Source organism: Zonotrichia leucophrys, chromosome 1A, assembly GCF_028769735.1.
Source record: "Zonotrichia leucophrys gambelii isolate GWCS_2022_RI chromosome 1A, RI_Zleu_2.0, whole genome shotgun sequence".
NCBI lineage: Eukaryota > Metazoa > Chordata > Aves > Passeriformes > Passerellidae > Zonotrichia > Zonotrichia leucophrys.
This window is the reverse complement of record NC_088170.1, coordinates 2,447,514-2,469,939: the sequence shown is the minus strand read 5'-3', so window position 1 is coordinate 2,469,939 and position 22,426 is coordinate 2,447,514. Positions and strand designations below refer to the sequence as shown.

General features: G+C 37.9%; 1 protein-coding gene across 9 annotated transcripts in view; it reads left to right on the top strand.

The window, feature by feature from the left end:
- PIK3C2G (phosphatidylinositol-4-phosphate 3-kinase catalytic subunit type 2 gamma) overlaps positions 1-22,426 on the top strand; it is a 333,216-nt gene that overhangs the window by 191,307 nt on the left and 119,483 nt on the right. For all 9 annotated transcript variants that reach the window (XM_064735090.1, XM_064735079.1, XM_064735101.1 and 6 more), the window contains 5 exons: positions 839-1,034; positions 3,712-3,834; positions 9,558-9,689; positions 16,801-16,915; positions 18,327-18,457. In XM_064735090.1, coding sequence (XP_064591160.1) covers positions 839-1,034; positions 3,712-3,834; positions 9,558-9,689; positions 16,801-16,915; positions 18,327-18,457 — 697 coding nt within the window. The remainder of the gene's footprint in view (positions 1-838; positions 1,035-3,711; positions 3,835-9,557; positions 9,690-16,800; positions 16,916-18,326; positions 18,458-22,426) is intronic.

Sequence of the window (22,426 nt, the reverse complement as noted above, 5' to 3'; positions counted from 1 at the left end):
CACTTTCTCTCTCAACCTAGCCCATGCTTGAGAAATGAGTGCTCTTAACAGCTCTCTTCACTTGATGGAGCCTGCCAGGACTGGGGGTTTGAGTTTACACCAGCAATCAGGCAGCCCCAAGCTGCTCCAAAAACAGAGAGGGAAGATGGATAAAAGCCAGGAATTGCAGGGGAAACAAAAAGTACTGCAGAGCTGAAGCCAGAGGGAATGACATAGAGGTGTGGATAAATTTGGATACAGCCTGCATCTCATACCTATGTATACCTATTTATTTCAGTGTCCATTTTTGTGTAATATTATCACCACCCCATGACCACCTGAATGCTGAGATTTTCTGATTGTGGCTGCTGTTTTCTATGTTTTATTAATTGTTTGCCTACAGTTGCAACAGCTTTATAGTCTTAAAATTTAACCAGTGCCTTTTCTCCCTTCTCCTGCTGCCTTGCCAGTTCCCTTGAAGTAAGTAGCTACTTATCTGCTGAAATGACAAAATGCCTACTTGATAAAAATCCTTCCAGCACAAAAATTCAAAGACTGAAATGGCATATCTGAGGTACCCAGTAGCTTGCTGTAGTTGAAAATGCTTACTTTGAAAATGCCTTAATTTGAAACTGCCTTAATTTGAAAGCTCTGTAATGAAAGTCTGTTAAGGATATACCAGAAATGATCTGAGGCCACTTTCAGAAGTACAGATGGCTAATTGGCTTCAGTTGCAGGTTATGTCATTTCAATTAAACTTTATTAGGAAGCATTTCAAAGCCATAACTGATGGTTTAGGATAAATATAGTTCTTCATAAATGACCTATTGCTAACCTTTATTTATTCCTCTCCTCTCAGTGTTACTAGAGGCTGCTGTGACTGAGCTCTCCATGGCCATCTCTCGTCTCATCCATGCCTACAGCAGCAGCTTTGATGCCAATTTCCAGCTTGCAAGCATCCCTAGGAGCCCTTTATGTGCAGACATGAGCCTGAATTCCCAGCTGAGCTTCACTGTTTGTGCTGCCCACAACATCCCAGAAGCCTGGGTGACCAGGTAGGAGGAGATCTCATAAGAAGATGTGTTATCTCTTTGACAAAAGTCATTTTTCACAGACACCAGCTCCCCTCTGCTGCTTTGGTGGTGGTCCTAAATTAATGTTAGAGGCTGTGTGATGCACACCAGGGATGTCTGAACTGGGAATTGGTGTGGTCTCAGTAGGACAAGTAAGGGTTGGAGGCCAGCTTGCCAAGTGAAACAAAGGTGTGGTTTTGCTTGAACCCAGTCTCAGTGAGGCTTTCTCAGCAATTTTTGTTCTTGGTTTGTTCCAACCTTTTCATGTGGCTAAGCACCTGAACTGGTGATGTCCTCATAGATGTGATTAAAGTTTCGAGATCCAAGTATACTTGCTATCAGCATAACACAAGAAAACAAAAGAATGAAATACAGAAATGGAATTTTGATAGAAAAAAGAGACAATTATATAAAAAGCTAATAGAAATATTGTCTTCTGTACTGCTCAAATTTGGTAAAGCTATTTGTGTCATCAAGTAGCTGCTGTTCATAGTCTGAGCAAAACTGGTGTTCTGCTCTTACCACTCCAGTGTGATCAAAGGGGGACAGGTGAACACAGTGTGGTAACATTATTTTCATGAGTTAAAAAGTCGTTCTCAAAGTTTTTATTAATTTTCCCCATTGCTCCCTCTTTACCTTCAATCCCAAATGACTGTGGGATCATTTGCCCATGAGCAAGAGACTCTGCTATACAGCATTGTCTGTAATTAGCCATTTAACAAAAATCTGAGGGACTTTGCATTAGCTAAGGTAATAAATACAGAACTAGAATCACTATCCTGATTTCAGATGGTTATACCATTCCCACTGCATTTTATGTTTTACCAGAAAAATGTGATATTACACATAGCCTAAAGGACACTGATGACTTCAGTGCTATGTTGGAGCACACAAAAATGAGAATATTTCTTCCTCCTAATCCCCCTTTCCAGTCTTTCCACAACTGGCATGGACTTGTTAACATGAACTGCTGCTCTAACACTTGGTTTTCTCAAATTCTTTCATTGACATTGTTCACATGCATGCTCCCCATTCTTATTTTTCTCCACTGCATAAATTCATGCTGGCAGTTTCCCTTTCCAAAGGTCACATTATGATCTTGCAGCTGTTTTAAGATGTATTTTAACATGTCTATATTTCTGCATATTTATAATGTATAAAATGTATTCTATAAGGAAGTATACAATTATGATGTATATTATATTATGTATCTTTTGTTTTAATAACAGAACTTAATCCTTTGATTGTATGAAAACCTTTTAGTTCCTGAACTATCCTCTAACTCTTTGTAACGTTTAGACTCTAGGGCAAGTATTTCCTATCCTACTATTTTTCCTTCTCTGAACTGACAGCTCATAGGTACTGCAGACTACAGGTAATTTTCCTTCAATTAAAAAAAAAAAGGAAAAAAAACCCAAATCTGCTACAATAATTATAAAATATATTATTATGTTCTGGAAGAAATAAGCCATCATTCTTAGAAATATGGCAAGTCAGGCACCTCCAATCTGTGACTGCCTCAAATTTCCTGTTCACATTTGACTGTTTCCCATGTTCATCATTCTTGTCCAGAATGAGATCTAAAGCTGAGCCTGGCAGGAAGATCTGGAAGTTACAAGACTAATTAAGCACATTAGTAATTTATAGACTATTTTGACTAATATTTTAAAAGATTTCAGTAAGAGGAATGTGAAACAAGAGATATTTCCAGACCTACATTTCACTCTGAAGCTGCTCAGTTCACTTTCTGAAGACCAACACAGAGGGCTTGAATGCTTCTGCTGTAAAAATGTATATATTCCCTTGAGTACTGATCCGGTTTTTACAGATTGGGAAAAGAAGGTATAAATAGAATCATAGAATACCCTGGGTTAAAAAGAGCCTTAAAGATCAGCCATTCCACCCCTGCTGTGGGCAGGGACACCTCTGACTGTGCCAGGTTGCTCAGAGCTCCATCCAGCCTGGCCTTGGACACTTCCAGGGATGCAGGGGCAGCCACAGCTGCTCTGGGCACCCTGTGCCAGGGCATCACCCTGACACTAAAGAATTTCATCCTAATACCCAATCTGAACCTAACCTCCTTCAGTTCAAAGCTTTCCCTTGTCCTGTCACTGCATTCCCTTGTCAAATATCCCTCCCCAGCCCCCTTTGGGTGCTCTGATGTCCCCCTGGAGCCTTTTCTTCTCCAGGCTGAACAAGCCCTGTTCTCTCAGTCTCCCAGGAGAGGTGCCCCAGCCCTCTGAGCATCTTTGTGCCCCCTCTGGACCTGCTCTGACAGTTCCATGTCTTTCACGTGCTGGGGGTCCCAGAGCTGCAGGCGCTTCTCCAGGTGGGAGATTTCTTGCTGACTCTAGGATGAGAAAGTTCCAACACTTATGTCCAAATTTTCATTCACTGCAATAATGAAAAAAATAATTTAATGTCAAAAACTTGAAACAGAACCAAGGTATCTTTAAGACTTCTCTTTAATTCTGAACTTTAAGGAGAAAAACCCAAAAAAACTTAAAAGCCCCTCCATGCACATATTAATATGATGTGAATTATTATAATTCCTTTTCTCATGTAAGAGTGGATTTTCATAAGTTCCTGAGGGAGTGACTCCAAATATACTGTGCTGAACATAGTATATTAAAATGAATTTTATTTTTCTCCTTTGTAGCTACAAAGTTTTCTCTTTTTCCTGTTTACTGACTTATGCTGGGAGGACAATATGTCAAGTGAAGATTTGCAAAAATACTCCAGTTAAAAGATCCTTCTTTTTCCTGGCTGACTGGAATGAGAAGTAAGTTTTGGTCTGTGTTTGATATATGTTTCTCTGACAGATATTACACATCCAATATTCATTTAAAAAAAAAAAAACCAAAAAAAACCCCAAAAAACCCAGAACAGCATATTTTTTAATGGATGTTCTTCTGAGCCAATTAAACTGCACAGAATTCACAGAAACTTAGAGAGATTGGAATGAGAAACGGATGGGACAGCCAGAGAAAGGGAAATAGGACTGAGGTAAGTCTGGTCTGACAATAAGTTAAACTGAGCTGGTCTGTGAACAGCTTTTGTTCACTGGAGGGATCCAGGAGTGCTAGAACTGAAAGAAGTGCAATTAAAGGCCTTATTTATGTTCTTTTGAGGAATTCCACCTTTTGGATCTATCTTTAATACTTTTGCAATCCAGCTTGAGAACCTACTTTAATATTTCTTCAAGGTTCTTGTTATATCAAACAAGGCTGTTTGGGTTATTAGGTTGGAGTCTTATTTGTTTGTTTGCCTGTTTAATTTTTGGAGGGCTATTTTATTTGGTTGTTTGTTGTTATGTTTTTGATTTTTTAATTAGAAGGATCTGCAGTTTTACAATAAGGACCTTAACTTAAGACTGGAATTTTAGGATAAAAGCTGCCTGTTACCTGTCTGTCTCACACTCAGGTCAGCATTCATTTAAGGCAATGGCATGAAAAAAAAAGCATATTTGCAATAGATGAGAGAGAGATACACCTTTTTTATGATTTGGTGGTGATATGGAATTCTTTCAGCTTCTTGAGACTGACATATTTATATTTACAATCTTTGAAATTTTTGGTGTTTTGCATCAGTGTTTACTGTATTCTAAATCTGAAAGCAGCTTGATAATGTTGAACAGAGGCCACAAGTCTGAAAAGGTTTCTTTTTGCGTTTTTCCCTCATTACAATTGTAATTGTATGTGTAATTCATAACTTCTGTTTGCCTTTTTCTGAGACACACAACAGAATCAAACTGGTGAAATGGAGGAAGAGCTTTTCATGTTAAACACATTTATCTTAGTGGAGTGATATAGGAAGATTAGTATGTTTCTGTATGATTAAGAAACAAAATGGGTGAACTTCTGCTAAGTATCCAAATAAGGCCCTTGATACCCTCTGAAGGCTGCCCTAGAACAGAGGCTGGGCAGAGTTAAAGAATAAAGCAGGGATTTATTCAAAGCTTCTCCTCCATGGATGCACCTTGGGCAGCACCAGAGCCCAGCCAGGGCTGCACCCAAGATGAACCAAAATGGCCCCAAAATGCACGGCCGGGCACGGGCTCTGTCCCTGGGATCAGTTCTGCTCCATTTGCACCTTGCAGTTCATTGTCCCATTCCAGCTTTAGCCCAGGCAGTCCCACCCTGCTTGTTTTTCTCTCTCCAGCCCTCGGTGTTTGTGCTCCTGGGCTGAGATTTGGGTCATTTGTCCTTGGTGCCCAACTGGAGCAGGAATTGTTTTGTCTCCCTGCTCTGTGCACAGAGCTCACCATCCCATAATGTGAAGCTCAGCCCTACACACTGAAGCAGCACAGAACCTGAAAAATATAAAAGCCAAAACCCAAGGCATCACCCTCAGTTGTGTCCATAGCATATAAGTATGTGTCCCTCAGTCTTTTGTATGATTGGCAAGCAGCTGCTGTCCTTGTGTTTAAAAAATCATATTATTCCCTTTTCCAAGGTTTAGTCAAATAATTTCTTATGGTACATACAGGCAGATAACATTGAAGGATATGAGGAGAATTATATTTCTTATGAGCAGTTTTGGCTTCTAAAAGGTGGCTAATACTTTTCTGGAATTCTTGTTACAAAACATTGGCTAAAATGGAAGATAGAATAGAAATAAGCATTTAGTGTAACTGAAGCAGAAATCCTGCTCCTCTTCTGTTTCATGAAAACATAAAGCAATCAGCCTGAAGCTTCAGGCTTTCCATTGAAACTTCTCCCTTGCAAAATCATTATTAAATGTGCACAATTCCATCCAAATCTTATTGGAAAAAGAATGTATTAAATATGCAGAACAAGTCCTTTCATAGGTCATAGATGCTTGTAAGAGGCTTTTAATGTCAGATCTAGAAGTGTGTGAAACATAATAGCATCAGTTTGGGAGAGCATCTTTTTACTTTTTATTGTTGCTTGATTTTCAAGAAAAATTCAGAATCCATTTTAAATAAATTCAAAAGTAAAACCCCATAAATTTATATCTATCTGGCAGGATTTTGAATATTTCCCTCAAACATTAAAGGTATTCACATTTTTTTTGCCTCTCATTGGCCTAGATTTGTTTAAGTCTCAATACATGAGGGGAGGTTTCTTGAACCCCTTGTCTTGAGATCCAGGCTGAGAATCTGGGGAACCAGGTATGCCATTATTGTTTTTCTGTTGAACATGTATCCAGAACTGGATTTTGTGAAAAAAATGCTCTTTTTGAGTCAAAATAGAGGTGAGCATTTTAAATCAGCCTTAAATGAAGAGGAGATTTAGGTAAGATGTTAGTAAGAAATTCTTTACTCTGAAGGTGGGGAGGCCCTGGCACATTTTGCCCAGAGAAGCTGATCACAGCTGTTAAAAATGAATGGGGTAAAAGGTCACCAGGAGGAGCAGCTGTTACATTAGGAAGTCAGATATTCTCTCTATAGCTATGGATCATTCGGGCCATAAAATAAACCTGGCTAATTCAAAATTAGTTCTGATCTTACATTAGGATTTATTTGAATGGGATGGGGGGAGGGAAAAAGACAAGTAGTGTTTTGGTGACGAGTCTAGGTAGAGAGCTTCTGCCAAAGACAAGGCTTGCTTTATTTACTCGTTTTCATTAATTTGGTTTCTGTTTTCAAGTACTTTAACCAGTTAGTGTCTACACTTGATCATGATGAGGTTTTATGTATAAATATAATCCATCTTCTGTTAAAGTCTGTTATCATATTTAATCTTTCCCAAAATGTTCTCAGAAATTATGGAAATAATTTGATTCCTAAGAAGCTTGCCTTGCGCAGTGCTTCTTCTGTTTGTTCTTTTTTGAGAGTGTAGTTTTTATTTAGAACTTGTAAATTACCTTTGGAAAGCGTGATTTTCTTCTTGATGCAGAGTCCAAACAGGCTGGTACCATTTAACTTATAATGTGTGAAGTCCAAATTTGCCCCCCTTATTTTCTCATCAATTTCATTTTCTGGTGGCTGAGATCTCTTAGTTATTTTCTTTGGTCTTAGCTGGTTGATTTTGATGTATTTATTCCACCATCTCCTCTTTTTCCATCCTTCATAATTTATGTTAAACCTACAGACACAAAGTATGGAATTAACATTAAGCCAACCATTCATCACCTCAGATACTTTCTTGGCACTGCTTTTCCCTCTTCTCCCTATTTTGCTTGGCTTGTCTGTTTTGTTTCCATTCTCTCTGGGTTGCCCCAGAGCTTTTCTGTGTTGAGTGCTTTTAGGAAACAAGTTGTATAACTTTATCTGATACCTGTGAATGGCACCTTCTCAGCGAGCAGCTTCTTTGTCTCATTCCTGGCCAGACTTCCATCCCTTCTTCTTAGTCACCCACTTGGCTCAGCCTCCTGCAGTCACAAAGGCTGAGACCAACTGGGTAAATTCAGATAGGCGTTAATTAAAGTTCTGTCTCGGTTTTGCGTTACAGAAGTGATGTTTTAGGAGAGGCTGTTGGTACTTTTCTCTGTGTCTGACAAAAAGAAATAATTAGTGATGGCTTTGAGAGTTGATAGTCTGTTGAACTACTAAGAAACTGTACATGCTTTTGTATAAAACACGTGTTAAACATAAAAAATTCTTGGGAAATCTTGGCCAGGAAATCTCAAATTACCAAAACCACTACAAGTTCTTAAAAGCAATACAGATATTTCTCTTCTTTGTGTATCACATGTCTCCAGAAGGGAAACTTTGGTCCTCTTTGGCCCGTACTTTAACTCTTGGGATGTGTAACTTGCCAGAGTTTCCAGGCTCTTTTCTTGCTAGAAGTAGTGGTGTATGTGTCCTAGGGGGAAACTCTGGCGAGCATTTGGTTTCTGCAGTGATGATATTGAGAGTTTTTCTTCACTGCTCCAGCTGCAGACAGAGTGTTAACAATTGCCTGTATCACAAAATGCATGTCTTGATGTTTTTATTACTGTCTCTTCAAATCACTAATGGTTCTTAAAGTTAATTCTGTCAAACATTTTTATGTAACAAATGTTGTTGGCCTCTCAGTGAAAAAGACAGAACAAGTTATTTTTAGCAGGTAAACCAGTTCAGTTTCCCAATAACTGTTTCTAACTAATTATGAGTAAGGAAGAGTTCATGAGACAGGGAAAGCAAACTTGAAAGCTATAAATAGGGACACAGTTGAGAATTGCTTCTCAATTCTGTTCATGGTAATCAGAAAGAGTGGGAAATGGCTGTCTTGCTTTGTTATTCAAAGAGGGAAGTGTGCAAATTTGCATCATTTCCAAATGTTGGAAGACTGATGATCTGAAATTTTGACCTTAATGCTGATTTGGAGTACTTCAGATTTTCAGCTGAAAACCATTTAATTTCTTTCAGTAGCTCCTCAGCACATTCAAGGAAACTTTCCCAAATTCAATAGAAATTTGATAGATTTGGAACTGGGAGCAAAATCTTATGCTGATTTTTCCTTTCACTATTACCATGCCTTACTTCTAGTACCCATAATTCTTATGTTTTACAGGCTAATATACTTTTAAAATGTAGTTTTTACTTTTGCTTGCTGTTTAAGTGTGACTATATCTCTTTAAAATTGCTGAGTTGCATTCTTCTGTCACTCTATTACTCAGATTTATCTTAGTCTGTTTTTTTAATCTCCAGTTTATGCAGATCTTTTGTTTTCTTAATGATTATATTATCAATGTGGAATAATCCTTTTAGCTCCTAGCTCCTTATATTGATTTTGTTTATACAGAAAAAATGTAATTAATTTTACTCTCTGCTTAAGAAACTTGAGGTTCTACTGAATATACATGGATAAGGCTAGAAAATTATCTGTTCAGGAAAAAGAAAATGCAGACTTGCGTGGGTAATTACACATCTTTCCATACAGCATGAAGTTATCTGGTTATTGGAATTATTCCAAGTTATTATTTTAGATAAATTTTCATAAATTGTATAAATGAACTGAATGACCAAGCAAGCTAATGGTCAATGCAAAATCGAGATGAATATTGATGAAAATTGAATTTTCTCACTAAAAAATGCAAATCTGTCATTGTTGTTAAGACAGCATCTGCCTTTAAATTGTGGTTAAGAAATATAACACACCAAAGAACACCTGAACAAGAGAATGATTATCATTCAGCAACTCTTGCTTTTTTAAGTGGTGTTTTCCTCTGAAGACACAAGACAGCCAATAACTGCTGCTTGACAATTCTCCCTTAACAGGCTCCTTATTGTGAAATAGCCTTTCACTGATAAGGTAATTGCAAAGGAAAGTTGAATTAAGTTCTTCCTGCCTTTGCCAGCTCTGGTAGTTACCACTGAAGTGAATGAGTTTTTATCTGCCTCTTCTCAAATGCTGTAACTCAGGTTAATGGTTGCCAATGCTCATCAATGTATTGAAGGGGTCTGTCAGTGGCATTTTCCTTCAGAGTGCAACTTCTGTGATTTATAGCTCAATAGATGTGTTAGAACATGTAGAAAAATGTAGAAAGAACCCACTTGCTGTAACAGTGCTCAGATATTTTAGCTTCTATTTTTTCTCTTTTCTGGTTTTCTTGTAGGGTCAACTTCCCTCTACGAATAAAGGCTCTTCCAAGGGAAACTATGCTGACAATAAAGCTGCTGGGAGTAAACAGTACCTCTAAAAATACAGAAGTGCTTGCTTGGACATGCTGCCCATTGTATGCAAAAGAGTAAGTTTGGGTTTGTATGACCTTAAGAAAATACCATTCTTGAATAGTGGAGACTACAACCTGGGAGAAATATAAAAAGACAAAATTTCTCATTTCAGGACCTCTTGTAATAAGATTGAGAGGGCCACTCACAGCAAACTGCTTTGGATGTGCCAGTAAGAGCTACATCCACAGGTCTTTTCTCCCTTTCTTTTCTCCCTTTCTTTTCTCCCTTTCTTTTCTCCCTTTCTTTTCTCCCTCCCTTCCCTCTTTTCCTCTTTCTCTTCCTCCTTTTCTAGTTTTAGATGACTCTTTAACACTTTGTCTTTCTTCTTCACAACGGTTGGTTTTGGGTTTTTTTTTTTTTGTGTTCTCACACACTTTCATTCTGCTGAAATTGGGACAGTTAGTGCTGACCACAATGAGCACTTTTCACTCTCCACACCACTTTAGAAGCTTTCTTCTCTTTTCTAACCACTTCTTTCTGCACAGTACACAATGTAACAGTGGCTTAAAGGTGCTTGTAGCTTGAATGTCTCTGCGGTGAAGTACAAATACCCAAGGTAAATTTTCTGCAGTACTCTAAATAAGTTTCAGTAGCACTGAGACACCTGAATTTAGACTGAGTCTTTGCAGTTATAAGAATTTTTTATTTGGGCTCCATAGCCCTGCAGTACCCTCAGTGCAATAGAGGGATATGTTCAAGCCCCCCAGATTTCTACATTATCATCAACCTCTAAGCTGTAGCTCTTTCCTTATCTTGAGACATCTTGATCTACTTTTCTACATGGTGGCAATCACCATTCAAAACAAAATAAAACAAAAAATCTGACTGCATATATTAATTTACCATATTTGATCGACCTTGTGTTTCCTTGAGCTTTTAATCTGAGAGGTGTAGGAAATTATTTGGACTGGAATAGATGCTTTTTCCATCTTTTCAGAGGAAATTCAAGGTTACTCTGCTCTTTTGTGACTTAGTGTGTAGAGCACTTAGCTTGAAGGAAGGAAAGAAGCATGAATCAAATCTCTGCTGCAAGGATTGCTGGGGCAATTTATTCAATTACTTTTCTTTCATAGTTAGCCTTAAGAAGGGCACTTCACTCTTCCATTGTGTATGCAATTTTAACGAAAGCATGAAATGTGTTTGAGGCATGATAATTTAATGAGGGAACACTTACCCCATTTACCTTCAAAGGTTCCTATACGGGAATTCTGTTCTTGAGGACCTGTGTTGTTCTGGAGGTTTTCATCTTTTCCAGCATTCAAATCCAAAAGAAATGACTTTTGGAAGGCCTGAAAGTCCTCAGCTCCCTCTGAGGAATATTTTTTCATGTATGCCATCAGAGCAAGCACATTGGTTTTTGTTAGATGCCCACACTATCCTGATGGTTTGAAAAATTTGACTGCAAAATGACTCTGTTCTTTCCTGGAACGCACAATCAGCACAGTGAAGGGGATAGAGGGCCACTTTCCTTTCATTTGCTGTGTAATTGGAGAGATCATTGCTGAAGTGACCCTTCAAAGCAGAAATCAAGGTTGAGTTGTTGCAGGAATGATTTAGGAATAGCATATTCAACACCCCCTAATCTGATAGCTGTGTCATTTGCAATTACAGTAATTACTACCACAAAGAAGCCTAAATGCCTTTTTTCTCCTTTGGCCAACCACATCTCCATAGGATTATTCATTCTCTGTGATTTCAATTGATAGACAAACTGGTCTGAAAATAAGAATTGCCCTGAAAATCCCCTTGCTGCTGGAGTGCAACTAAACTTTCCAGTTTTATTTCAATAGAGCACTTCTGAACTTGGAAGTATGTACCAAGAAAAGATTTGTACTTCCAGTGTCATGCTAATATGTCAAGAGCACCTTGTATTACTGCAAAGATTATGGTATTAGGGTTTTTAAATAACAAACTCTGTGAATGTGTGTAAAGAGATTAAAGAAATCTGACCAGAAAATCTTTGACAAAACATTTCTAGCTTGGAAAATAACACTTTCTCAAAATAAAACTTTTCTTGGAGGTGAATTTGAGTTCTAAAAAAGTCTTAACATTCTTTTGTCTAGAATTTAATTTACTGGGGAAAGGACAGAAATAAGCTCTTTGAAGAAGCCAGCTGCCCTGAGGTATTTGCCAGGGTCATCAAACATCCTGGTTCAAATCCTTGTCCCAGTTGGTCTCTTCTCAGGGTCAGTGAAGATAAGGACAGAGTGTGGTTCTTATTTTCCTATTCAGATGTTTGATAAAAAGAAAAAAAAGATTGTTTTGTTAAACATTGGAAAAACAAAACAAATGTCAAACATGTTTTTTTAAAATACTGTTCCTCATTTCTGTCCTGTTATATCATTATCTGATTAAAACCACAGAAATTCTATTCGAAGTTATTTGTCTTATGTTGAAGAGAGAAGGGAAAAAAACCAAAACAACAGTTTTGTGTTATTCACAGGTATTGCTTAGAATCTTGATTTGTTAGGACAAAAGAACATTAATTAAAAAGTCTCTGAATTTGCTCCTCTTTGTAAATTTTATATCTAATTTCTCTTTCCAAATAATTGTTTTCATTGTATGGCTGCATCGCTTCTTTGTATTTTAATACTTTACATTTAAAAATTTGAACTGAAGATTAAAAAACATGAATTTAACGTGTATACAAATTCTTTTAATCTGTTTCAAGACATGTGAAGTTTCTCATGCCTTTGAACACGACAGTGTTTAAAGCTCTTGCCAGATCAAAGGCCTGTAGTTATTTGCTGAGAGTTTACCACTCCCATTTTCCTCTAAAAAATACTAATCAGATTGGATAAGTACATTTATTATTTATTTATTTATAAAGAAACAAATCTATATCTTTAAATAATGTTACTTTTTTTAAAATATTGCAATCTCTTCTTCTCACCTGGCCCATTTTGAAATCACACAATACCTAAAAACATCCTTAAGAATTTGGCCAGCTTTAGGGTTTTTGTTATTGCTAAAGACTTGTCAGTGAACAGATGTTTAGCAAATTTGCTTATTTACATTATTTCCTGAATTCTAGTGTTATCTTGCACTCTTGTCACAGTTTTCTTGCAGTGTGCAGATTTATGACATGATTAGCTGTTGGATACACACTGTAGTCAGCCAAACATGTGTTGGGACTCCTGCTTATCAAGCTGACTTCCTCAAAGTATTCTCCAAGCCTTGCCTAAATGGAGTTGTTTACTCTAAAATCATTGCGTGTAAGGTAATTTCATGATTTTATATTTTTGGAACAAAAATTACGAAGTAATCAGGAACGTAAATGCAAAAATTTTTTCGAAGTCTGGAATAATTTTGTACTCAATGTAATTATAACTTACCAATTTATCCTACAAATTTAGGGAAGTTATTTAAACTAGAAACTGTGGGGATGGAGGTTGTGATCCTTATAAATGTCTGCAGCACATTTAACATTAATTTGTAGTTGAAAATTGTCTCTAGTTTGAATTTTCTAGAACTCTGTAATATTTGTAATTATAATAACAGGATTATTTTATAGTATCATTCCAATGCTTGAGTCATAAGATATGGGAAAGGGTTTTTATATATTTTAACAGCTTTGCATTTCCTTTAAATTTAACCTCCACTCTGAACTTCTGAGACTTATAATGTCAGGTTTGGGAACACTTACATTATTTTTACACAGTACTTTGTACTGATTTTCCCATTTTATTCAGCCTAAGCAGTAACCTTCCTCTAATGCTATATACATTTTTGAATGAAAACAGTGATAATGAGTGTAGCTGCCTGCTTGCCCAGTAGGTGAGCCATCATATCTGCTTTTCTCAGCTTTATCAGAGAGTTGACTTCAGGCAGCAGCCCTAAATCAGTGCCAGTAGAGCCTTTGGTGGTGCATCTTATCAAGAAGTCTCATTTAGATGCTAGAGGCAGTTCAAAAAGGGTTTGGAAGCCTGTGTGCCAGCCTTCCATTCCTTCACATCAGAAACTGTGTTACTCTCTTGGGCTGAACAGTTTAGTGATTCAGAGTTGATGAACAAAGCAGAAATGCGTCATTTTGGGGCAGCTGGGAAGTTGCAATGTCCCCCAGAGTTCCCCCACATTGCTCTGGCTTCACTGGTTCTACCACAATTTATTTTGGTATTTCTGAATCAGACAGAGCAAGCAGCAAAACTTTCCTCTTGTGGGGAAAGTCTCCCATGGGACTTCAGGGTATAAGGCTGACTTTATCAACTTAGGATAACTTGAGCTGCCTTTAAATAGCAATGTCATTTTCTGTAGCAAGGTGGGAAGGTTGTTTTAGCTCCAGCTATAAACAAGAGAAGAGAATCTGTGTAATTGCAAAAGGAATAAATGGCAGTAGGTACAGAACAGGATGATCACTTTCTGATCTCCTTGGTAGTGAAGTTGTTACATGAAAGCCATTTTCTGTGTCTGTGATAATTACAGGAGTCTTTAAGAGGTCATTACCCTCACCTCAGGGATGGAAAAACTGGAATGGTAGGCAGAATAGGGAGTGACCTTCCTGAGCTCATCAGCAGAGCCAAGCAGCAGAGAAAAGAATCTGTCTGTTCCCTAAAGGATATGGGTATCATGCTCAGGATGATAATTCCTTCATTTTCTGAATGGATCCTGCCCTCTCACCTGCTTATTTTTCTAAAAATAATGATGCATCTTTTCCTGTTTCATTCATCTACTTGGCCCCTGTTATTGTTCCATTTCTGTGTCCAAAAGCTGTTTTTTCTGAGGAACATTGACTGTGCTTGTAGTGCTCCGAAGTTGGCTGGATGTGCTGGTTTGGGCTGGGGTAGAATTAATTTTCTTCCCAGTGGCTGGTATGGAGCTGTGTTTTGGATTTATGCTGAGCACAGGGTTGATAATGTAGAGATGGTTTTGGTACTGAGCAGGGCCTGCAAGAGCCAAGACCTTTTCTGCTTTTCTTGTTGTTTCTTGTTTTCTTGTTAGGAGAGGTCTCAAACACATCTACAGCACCTCTGAGGTCTATACTACTTTCACAGGAAAAAAAAAATCCACTGAATGTATTCTTTTTTAAAGGCCCCCATAGTTTTAGAGCACAATATGAAAGTGATTAGCAGTAATGAGAGCTCAAAAGGGTAATTTAGTCTTCATGTTCATTTATTCTCAGCTATTCCTCTCTCTTCTAACAAAAGTGCCAATTAGTTCAAATTATGATGTAAATCTTTGTCAACAAAGGATTAGTTGAAGAGATGCAACTCATTTATTAAAGGTCACCTGAGTACACATCACAGGAAAACCTCTTTGAATCACCATTGATCACTTCCTCATTCACATCAATTACCTAAATGAGAGAGACTTCATATCACACAATTGCTTTCTTCCAAGTATCTTGCTCATATCACAGCTCTTTTTCTGCCTCCATTCCCTTGCAAATGCACCTACAGCTGCAAAAAAACCTTCAGAAAATAACTGTTTAATCCTCCTGAGCTCTGTTCTCACAAAAAAAAAAAAAAAAGTAAAATGTCTGTGCTAACTACACAAAACAGCTCAAGAAGTAGAAAAGAAAAATTAGTCCTGAATTAGGTTTATACTCATTTATGTTGACTGTAACAGTCACTTTGTGGGAGTTTCTTCAATCTTCTTCAGATGACTTTAAGCAATTTATTTTAATTTGTAATTCAAAAGATACTTTCTTTACAGCAATGTTGCAAACTCATGTCCATCTGGTGTCTCTTGTACCTGTGACATCTTCCTCCCAGGTGAAAGGTTGGAGTTCAGGCCTCATTTACCTGGCTGGCTCTTTCTGCTGCAGTATCTAGTGTTTCTCTCAGTTGTTTTGACTGAGCAGTGTTTAAAAAAATGTTAATGAAAAATATTTTAAAATAATAGTAAAAGAAGAGGTGCTGAACATAATCAAATTTCCAACCTCACTACTCAGTAAGATATAGACAAATTAAGGGGTAAACCCAGTGTGTAATAATTTCTTTTTTCAGTACAATATAAATTTGAGTTGATTTGTTATGCTTAGGATTTACACCCAAACTTTCTGATTTTATTCAAGTTCTCTAGACTGGTTTGTGCTGCCCTGCCAAATCAGGCTGGGTTTCTTATCTGCTGGCCACATGCATGCCTGTTTTACTGATAAGACTTTCTTGTGGGTGTAGTGCTGACTGGTACTTCAGACCATGCCCTTTCTTCTGTCCAAAAACTCCATGTGGCACAAACTATCCCACTCAAACTCCTTTCAGCTCCTTATAGACTTCCATATCATACTTTCCCTCCCTGCCACCTACACATAAAATCAGCAAGGATCCCTTATGGATGCAGTAGATAGCCATGAGTTTCTTCTTTTTGTGGAATAAATATGCTGCCCTCCACCTTTTACAGTGTATCGATGCTTCACAGTTTCTACCATATTTGCCCTCAAAATTAAATCTTGGGAGAGAATTATCCTTATTTTTACACCTGGCTTAAAGGGCAGCCCCTGTCACACAAGAAGCCAGAGGTAAAGTGCAGAGCTAACTCAGAATGTCTTGGCAGAGGGATTTTTTTTTCATGAACTCTGCAAGTGTAGAGAGGCTGCTGTGGCAGTCAGGCCGCCGGGATGCAACCTCTACTGTGTGGCATTCATATTCTCTGAAAAAATTCCTTTGCCCAGGATTTTTCTCCTGGGAAGCTGAGAAGCCTCAGAGAAAAGGAAAACAATTCTTATCTCCTTTGCTTCTCCTGTGTTGTGCTCATGTGGAATGTGTTTGGAGATTGTTTACCCACAGGTGATTGTTCCATTGGATTCTGGTGTGAGTTGTTTTGACTCATTGGCCAATCAGGGCCAAGCTGTGTCAGGACTCTGGAGAGAGTCACAAGGTTTCATTATCTTTTTAGCATTCTGTAAGTACCCTTCTTGTATTCTCTAGTATGGTATAATATTCTTTAAAATAATATAGTACAATAAAGTACTAAATCAGCCTTCTGATAAGATGGAGTCAGATGCATCATTCCTGCCTTTGTCAGGGCATCCCTGCAAATACAATACTGCCTGAGGCCAGATTTGTACTAGTCACATAAAGATAAAGGGTTTGCTCTCCTTTTGCTTGTCCTTTGAGCTCTGCAGTTCCATGTCTTCAGTGGGATGTCAGTGATTACCAGTGCAGTGTTTCTCCCTGTTTCCTGCAGGAGGCTGGTCCATGGAACTGTGCTGCTCAGCCTGGCACCGTGCAGCACAGTCCCCACAGCAATGATCACCCCGGGCATCTGCAGCACTGAGACACCAACCTCAGCCACCCTGCAGGTGAGGGAGCCAGAAAGCAAAGCAAAGGCTTGTTTTCTAGCAAAGTGCAAGGAAAAGGGGTGTTCCCACAGCTCATCCAGACCACCCAAACTCAAAATCCAATTTCCGTTGCAGCCACTCAGAGAATTACATCAGGTCTGCATGGTGGTTTTGTCGCCTTTCCAGGCTGAGTTAGCAACTGGTTATTCCAAGGACAAAGGCACTTGTTTTCTGTATTTAAAAATGCTAATGTCTGCTAGCAAATGAAATGTAAAAGCAGATAATACAGATAAATGTACCTGGCCTAAAAAATAACCTTGTTTTAATAGACAAGCAAATGGGGATTTTCCAGGCTGAGGAGTTCAGTCAAAGACCATGCCTTAAAATAGCTCCCCCTATTAATAATTCAGGGAAGCTGAGATAGTAAATGGCTATTAATTTATGTATTACTTTATATCTACTGAAACAAATGAAACAGGATTTCTCATTCTGCTTCCCCTCATTTTCAGTTATTCCCAGCCATTTAGCAGTATCACAATTTGTGAACATGCTGGAAATATTGCAAATATATATTTTCATAGAAAATTTAGGCTTGGGTTGGGAGACCTCAAAGATCATCCAGTTTTGAAAGGCGACTGAGTGTTTTATAGAAAGCAAATTTGTTAACTTTTAGAAGAGTGATGCATATCAAATTTACATTTACATTAAAAATTAGATAGAGATAAGACATTTTGATGTGCATTAATAGACCAAAGCTGGATGCAAATTGAGCTGAATTATGAGGAAAAATAAGAATTTTCAGATGTCTACTCAGCTTATCAAGTACCTCAAGCTTTGTAGTTTTGGTTGAACGTTTGCTTTCTCTGTATCTTAAAAAACATTATCCTTCATTTCTGACAGGTATGTGTAAGAATGGAAAATTGGTAGATGCTGTACAATATATTTATAAATTGAAACATCCCGAAGAGAAATCAGGAATCTAATTTCCATCTCTTGCAGTGACAAGCTGCACATCAGAAATAGCCTTTCTTTTCAAAAACCAAAACAAAACTACATTAAGGAAAGATTTCCATTTGAGAATCACCTCATAAAAAAAAAAAACAAACTAAAAGAGACAAAATGTTCAGTTTTGAAGTTATGCAGTTCTAATAAAATTGCAATATGATGACTGAATTTTTTCCAGGAAAGTTAGCTTCCACTGAATTCTGTGAATGGAATTTATCACCAAAACTTTTAGGTAACATATTACATACAGTGAGCATCCTCAAATAATTATCCCTTCTTCTTTTTGTCATACTTGTTATACTCCCATACTTGTTATACTTGTTATAAATCCAAGATAACATTTATTGACACTTGTAATGGAGATTACACATTGCTAAAACCCTTGTGTCTTTTTTTTTCTGCTTTCTTTTCTTGTTTATAAATAAAGATTGACTTCCCAGAAGCTGATTTGGAGTTCATTAAACCTGAACCTGAGGAAAGAAGAGGTGATCTTGTAGAGCCAACCCAAGAGTGCCTGAAGCACATTGCAAGACTTTCACAGAGACATTCTCTCTTGCTGTAAGTTGTCCCCACCTCACCCTGCTGCTTCTTGCTGCGCTGTACCTACCCTATCAATCACAATTAAATGTATCCAATTTGTTAAAAACAAAATTCTCCTCCGAAGGAGCCTAGCTTGGCTGATTTGAGATGTAACACCTCTAAATGAAAGAATAGATCACATCAAGGCCTAATAAGGCTCTGGAGGTGGCAGTGTATTTTATCAGTTTAGAAAAGGATTTTTTTCCCTTTCTGTTACTAGATCTTTTCATGTCTTTGAGGCAAGAAACTAATTTTTCATTCAAAACATAAGATTTTCAGGTAATGCAGTGCATCTGTACCAGTATTAGCAAGAACACCTTTAGGTCCTATGGAAATCAGCCTCCTTTATTTATTAAACACTCAAACTTCAGATGGAGCTCTGAAATGGCCTTTGAAAAATCCATTTCAGGTCATAAGTAAGGAAAGAAGTGTGGAAAGTTCAGCTTTCACAGAAGGTGGATAAAGACACAGTGGTACAAAACACACTCTGCACTGAGGTAGATTAGTATGCTCTGCTACATGAATGTTGTACTACCAATTAGGATTATGTACTGCATAAAGTAATTTTGGGTGTAATCAGAGTGGAATTTGGAACACAGGTGCTCACAGAGAGCCATTATACTAATGGCAGTTAATTGTGTGAATTAATCCTCCATCAAAGGTCAAAAGGTGCATTAGTTTTGCAATAACTAAACAACTTAATTCAGCGCTCTCAGTGGGATATGATGTATCTGTTAAGAAGGTTTTTCTGTGCTGATTTCTATGTTGGTGGTTTGAGGGTTTTTAAAATTTATTTATTTTAAAAAAGAGTTGTGTTTTATGTTTAACTCAACTTTTACAAAGACAGACAAAATGTAAATTATTTTTACTAACCAGGGGATCTGTGATTTGAGGTTTCATTATTCTGTTTTAAAATGTGAATGGGATGTCAGTATTTTATTATGAAGAGCCACAGTGACAGTGAAATTTCCATCTACAAAGTATGCTTTAGAATGATTTAGGGAACTTGAAACCCAATGCCTGTGACCTCTCCTCCCATGGCAAAATGTGGTTTCAGTAAGAAGGAATAAGATCATTAAGAAATTAGCAAAGTACAAAGTAGTTTGTCAAAGAAGATGGCTCATGCCCTTTCTCTGCTGCTTAAAACCTTAATGTCCATTTTATTGAGAATGCTGCATGGTTCTTGTCTTCGAGAAGAACACAGTAGATGTCGAAAGTGTGCAGAGAGGGGCAGCAAATATCATGAAAGGGCTTAGGCTTCTTTTTGACCAAGAGAAGCTAAAAAGGCTGGACCGTAGTGTGGAGAGAAGACTAGAGGATGTCTACAATTGTACGAATAATTTTTGTAAAATCATGATGGTGATGGACAAGGTAAATGCCGCATCAAATCCTACAATATTTGAACTTAGGGACATTCAATGAAACGAGTAGGAAATCAATTCTCAACAAATGGAATAAAGTGCTTCTTTAGACAGTCAGTGGTGAGCTTTTAAAATCTGCTGTCACAAAGCTGTGAAGGCAGATGACAACATCACCACATTATTGAAGGCTGAACACAAATTCATGGATAAGAGGTTCATGGATAGTTTTCACAAAGGACCAGCAAAGGATCAATCCTATAACATCCCTAATACAACAATTTTGGTTTGTGTGGGACTATGAAGGGAAGAGACCACTGAAAGTCACCAGTTTGGAGTTTAGGCTGTGCTCAGTTCAGTTACAGTTCCTTGGAGGAGAGGCAGTGGTAATCCTGTGTTTTCCCATAGTTTGTTGTTTTCTGTTCTCCTGTTTTACAGGCAAAGCTGGTCTAGTAAATGAATCCTCAAGGGAAGAGTAACATATCTGGGGTTTGAATGAAGCAATTCAATTTTTGGTACTATTTTAATCCAGAGGAATCTGTCAGTCTGTAATTTTTTTTTTTTTTGTATCAGAGGAATTATTTTAACATTTCTTCATGAAATACTTTCTCTTAAAAAATTGTAGCATGTTTGTATCCTAACACATTATTGCCATGATATCTGAAGATTTCTTCTTTTCTCTTTTTTCCATGTGTCAAGAAAAAGAGAGGAGTCTAGGCAGCATTTTTAGTGGCAGTATCACTCTGTGATGATGCTTCAGGCTTACAAGCCTCAAATATGACTTTGAAACGAGTAGGTGTCTGTGTCAGAGCGTACAAGAAACCTTTCTCAGTCTGTCAGGATGCTTCTGTTCATCCTGCTGCAAGCAGAGGGAATATGTGAATGGACAGAAAACTCTTAAACCAATGGTAGAAAAGGAAGAAACAGTGGTAAAAACCAGACAGCTGCATGCTTGTTGAATTCAGCAGTGTTATAAGTCCAACACTGACACAAAACTGACAGCACAGACAGCCTGATTCTGTTCCTCCTCTTTGCAGGGTCATGATCCAAGTCTGCTGCTAGAATAGATGCAAATACAATATATATTTTTTTATATAGTATCCAAAAATTGATTGCCCCAGTAGCTGTGCTTAATCTATCCAGTAGCTGGACCCAGCTCTCCCTGCTCTCCCCAGCTGCTGACACCCTCAGCATAAAAAAAACCACACAAAACACATAAAATCCCTCAAGATCCACAGCTACACCGAGCTGGTTGCTGGTGCTTGTGCCTCTTCCTGGTACATGGATGTGTGTCTGTCTCAGATATGTGCTTCTCTTAGCAGCTCAGGCTCTTGTCTTTATGGTAGGTGGCTCAGACCACTGGTCCCTGTGGCCAACTCTTCCAATCTCATCCAGTCTCCTGGATGTTGATTAATGAAGGTGTTGTTGAGTGGGACTGAAGGGAATTAATGTACCCACATGGCTCTTGTGCTTCTCACAGCCCCTGACTCTGATCTTTGGCACCATCACCAAGCCAGACCAGAGAGAGCCAAGAGGAGAGGTCATGAGTTACTGCCAGCTGCCTTGGCTGACCTGCAGACATTTCAGATGTGAGCTTCTGGTTCCTTTTAGGATTATTAGGTTGGAAATACAAGCCCCAGAAAGCTCTGCATCTGAGATTAAGGCTGCTCTTTTAATCTGGCACAGCCTGCTTGCAGTGTGTCCCAGTGAAGGGATGGGAGACTGGTTTGAAGCCAGGATCATCCCAGTCTGTTTTCTGACATCTTCATTTTCTTCATTCATTATTTTCCTTCTGCTTTTCCTTCCCTCTCTTCCAGCTTCCCTTTTCCTTTTGGCCACTTGCCTGGAAAGGATCTAGTTTGCTTACCAGTGGTCATAAAAATCCTGTAATGAGGTGGGATTAGATCTGCTTCCAGCTTGGTGAATAGTGGAAAAGGTCTTTTCTAGTCTGTCCATGGAAGAGAAACTTTAAAGTAAAAATCAGTGCTGGGGGACAAAAATTTTTGTTTTCCATCTTCTCTCTCCTCTTTTTGCCTTTTGTCTTGTTCTCCTTTAGTACTGAAAGTGAACAAAAAAAGCAGATCAGAAGCATTTAAACCCATTTTTTGCTCTTTCCTCCTCCCACCAAAAAAGTAAAAACACCAGCTAACAAAGCCTTCAGAGAAGCTGTTTTCTTCATTTAGTTAAAGGGATTAATCAAATCTGGAACAGATCCCTTTTTAAACTACTGAATTATTTAGGTTGTAAGGTATTTTGGTTTTATTCATGTTAAGCAGAAGGCTATGTATTTTAATATATATCTCACATGGAGGGAAATTTAGATACACCTAAATTGATAGGTGTACTGATTTAGAGACACCTAAACAGATGCACCATCTAAATAGATATACCACCTAAAAAAACATAAACGTAACTTATATCAAGAAAAGAGGTTTAAATAGCATCTTAACCCTACTGAGACAAAGAAATGCCCTTATTTGCTTAACAATCTACAGATCCTATATGTATGCAAAATATTTTTACCATCTTAAATGTTTCTATAAACTTTGTTTCAACTAAGAACTTAAGACACTCCTGCCCCACACACCCT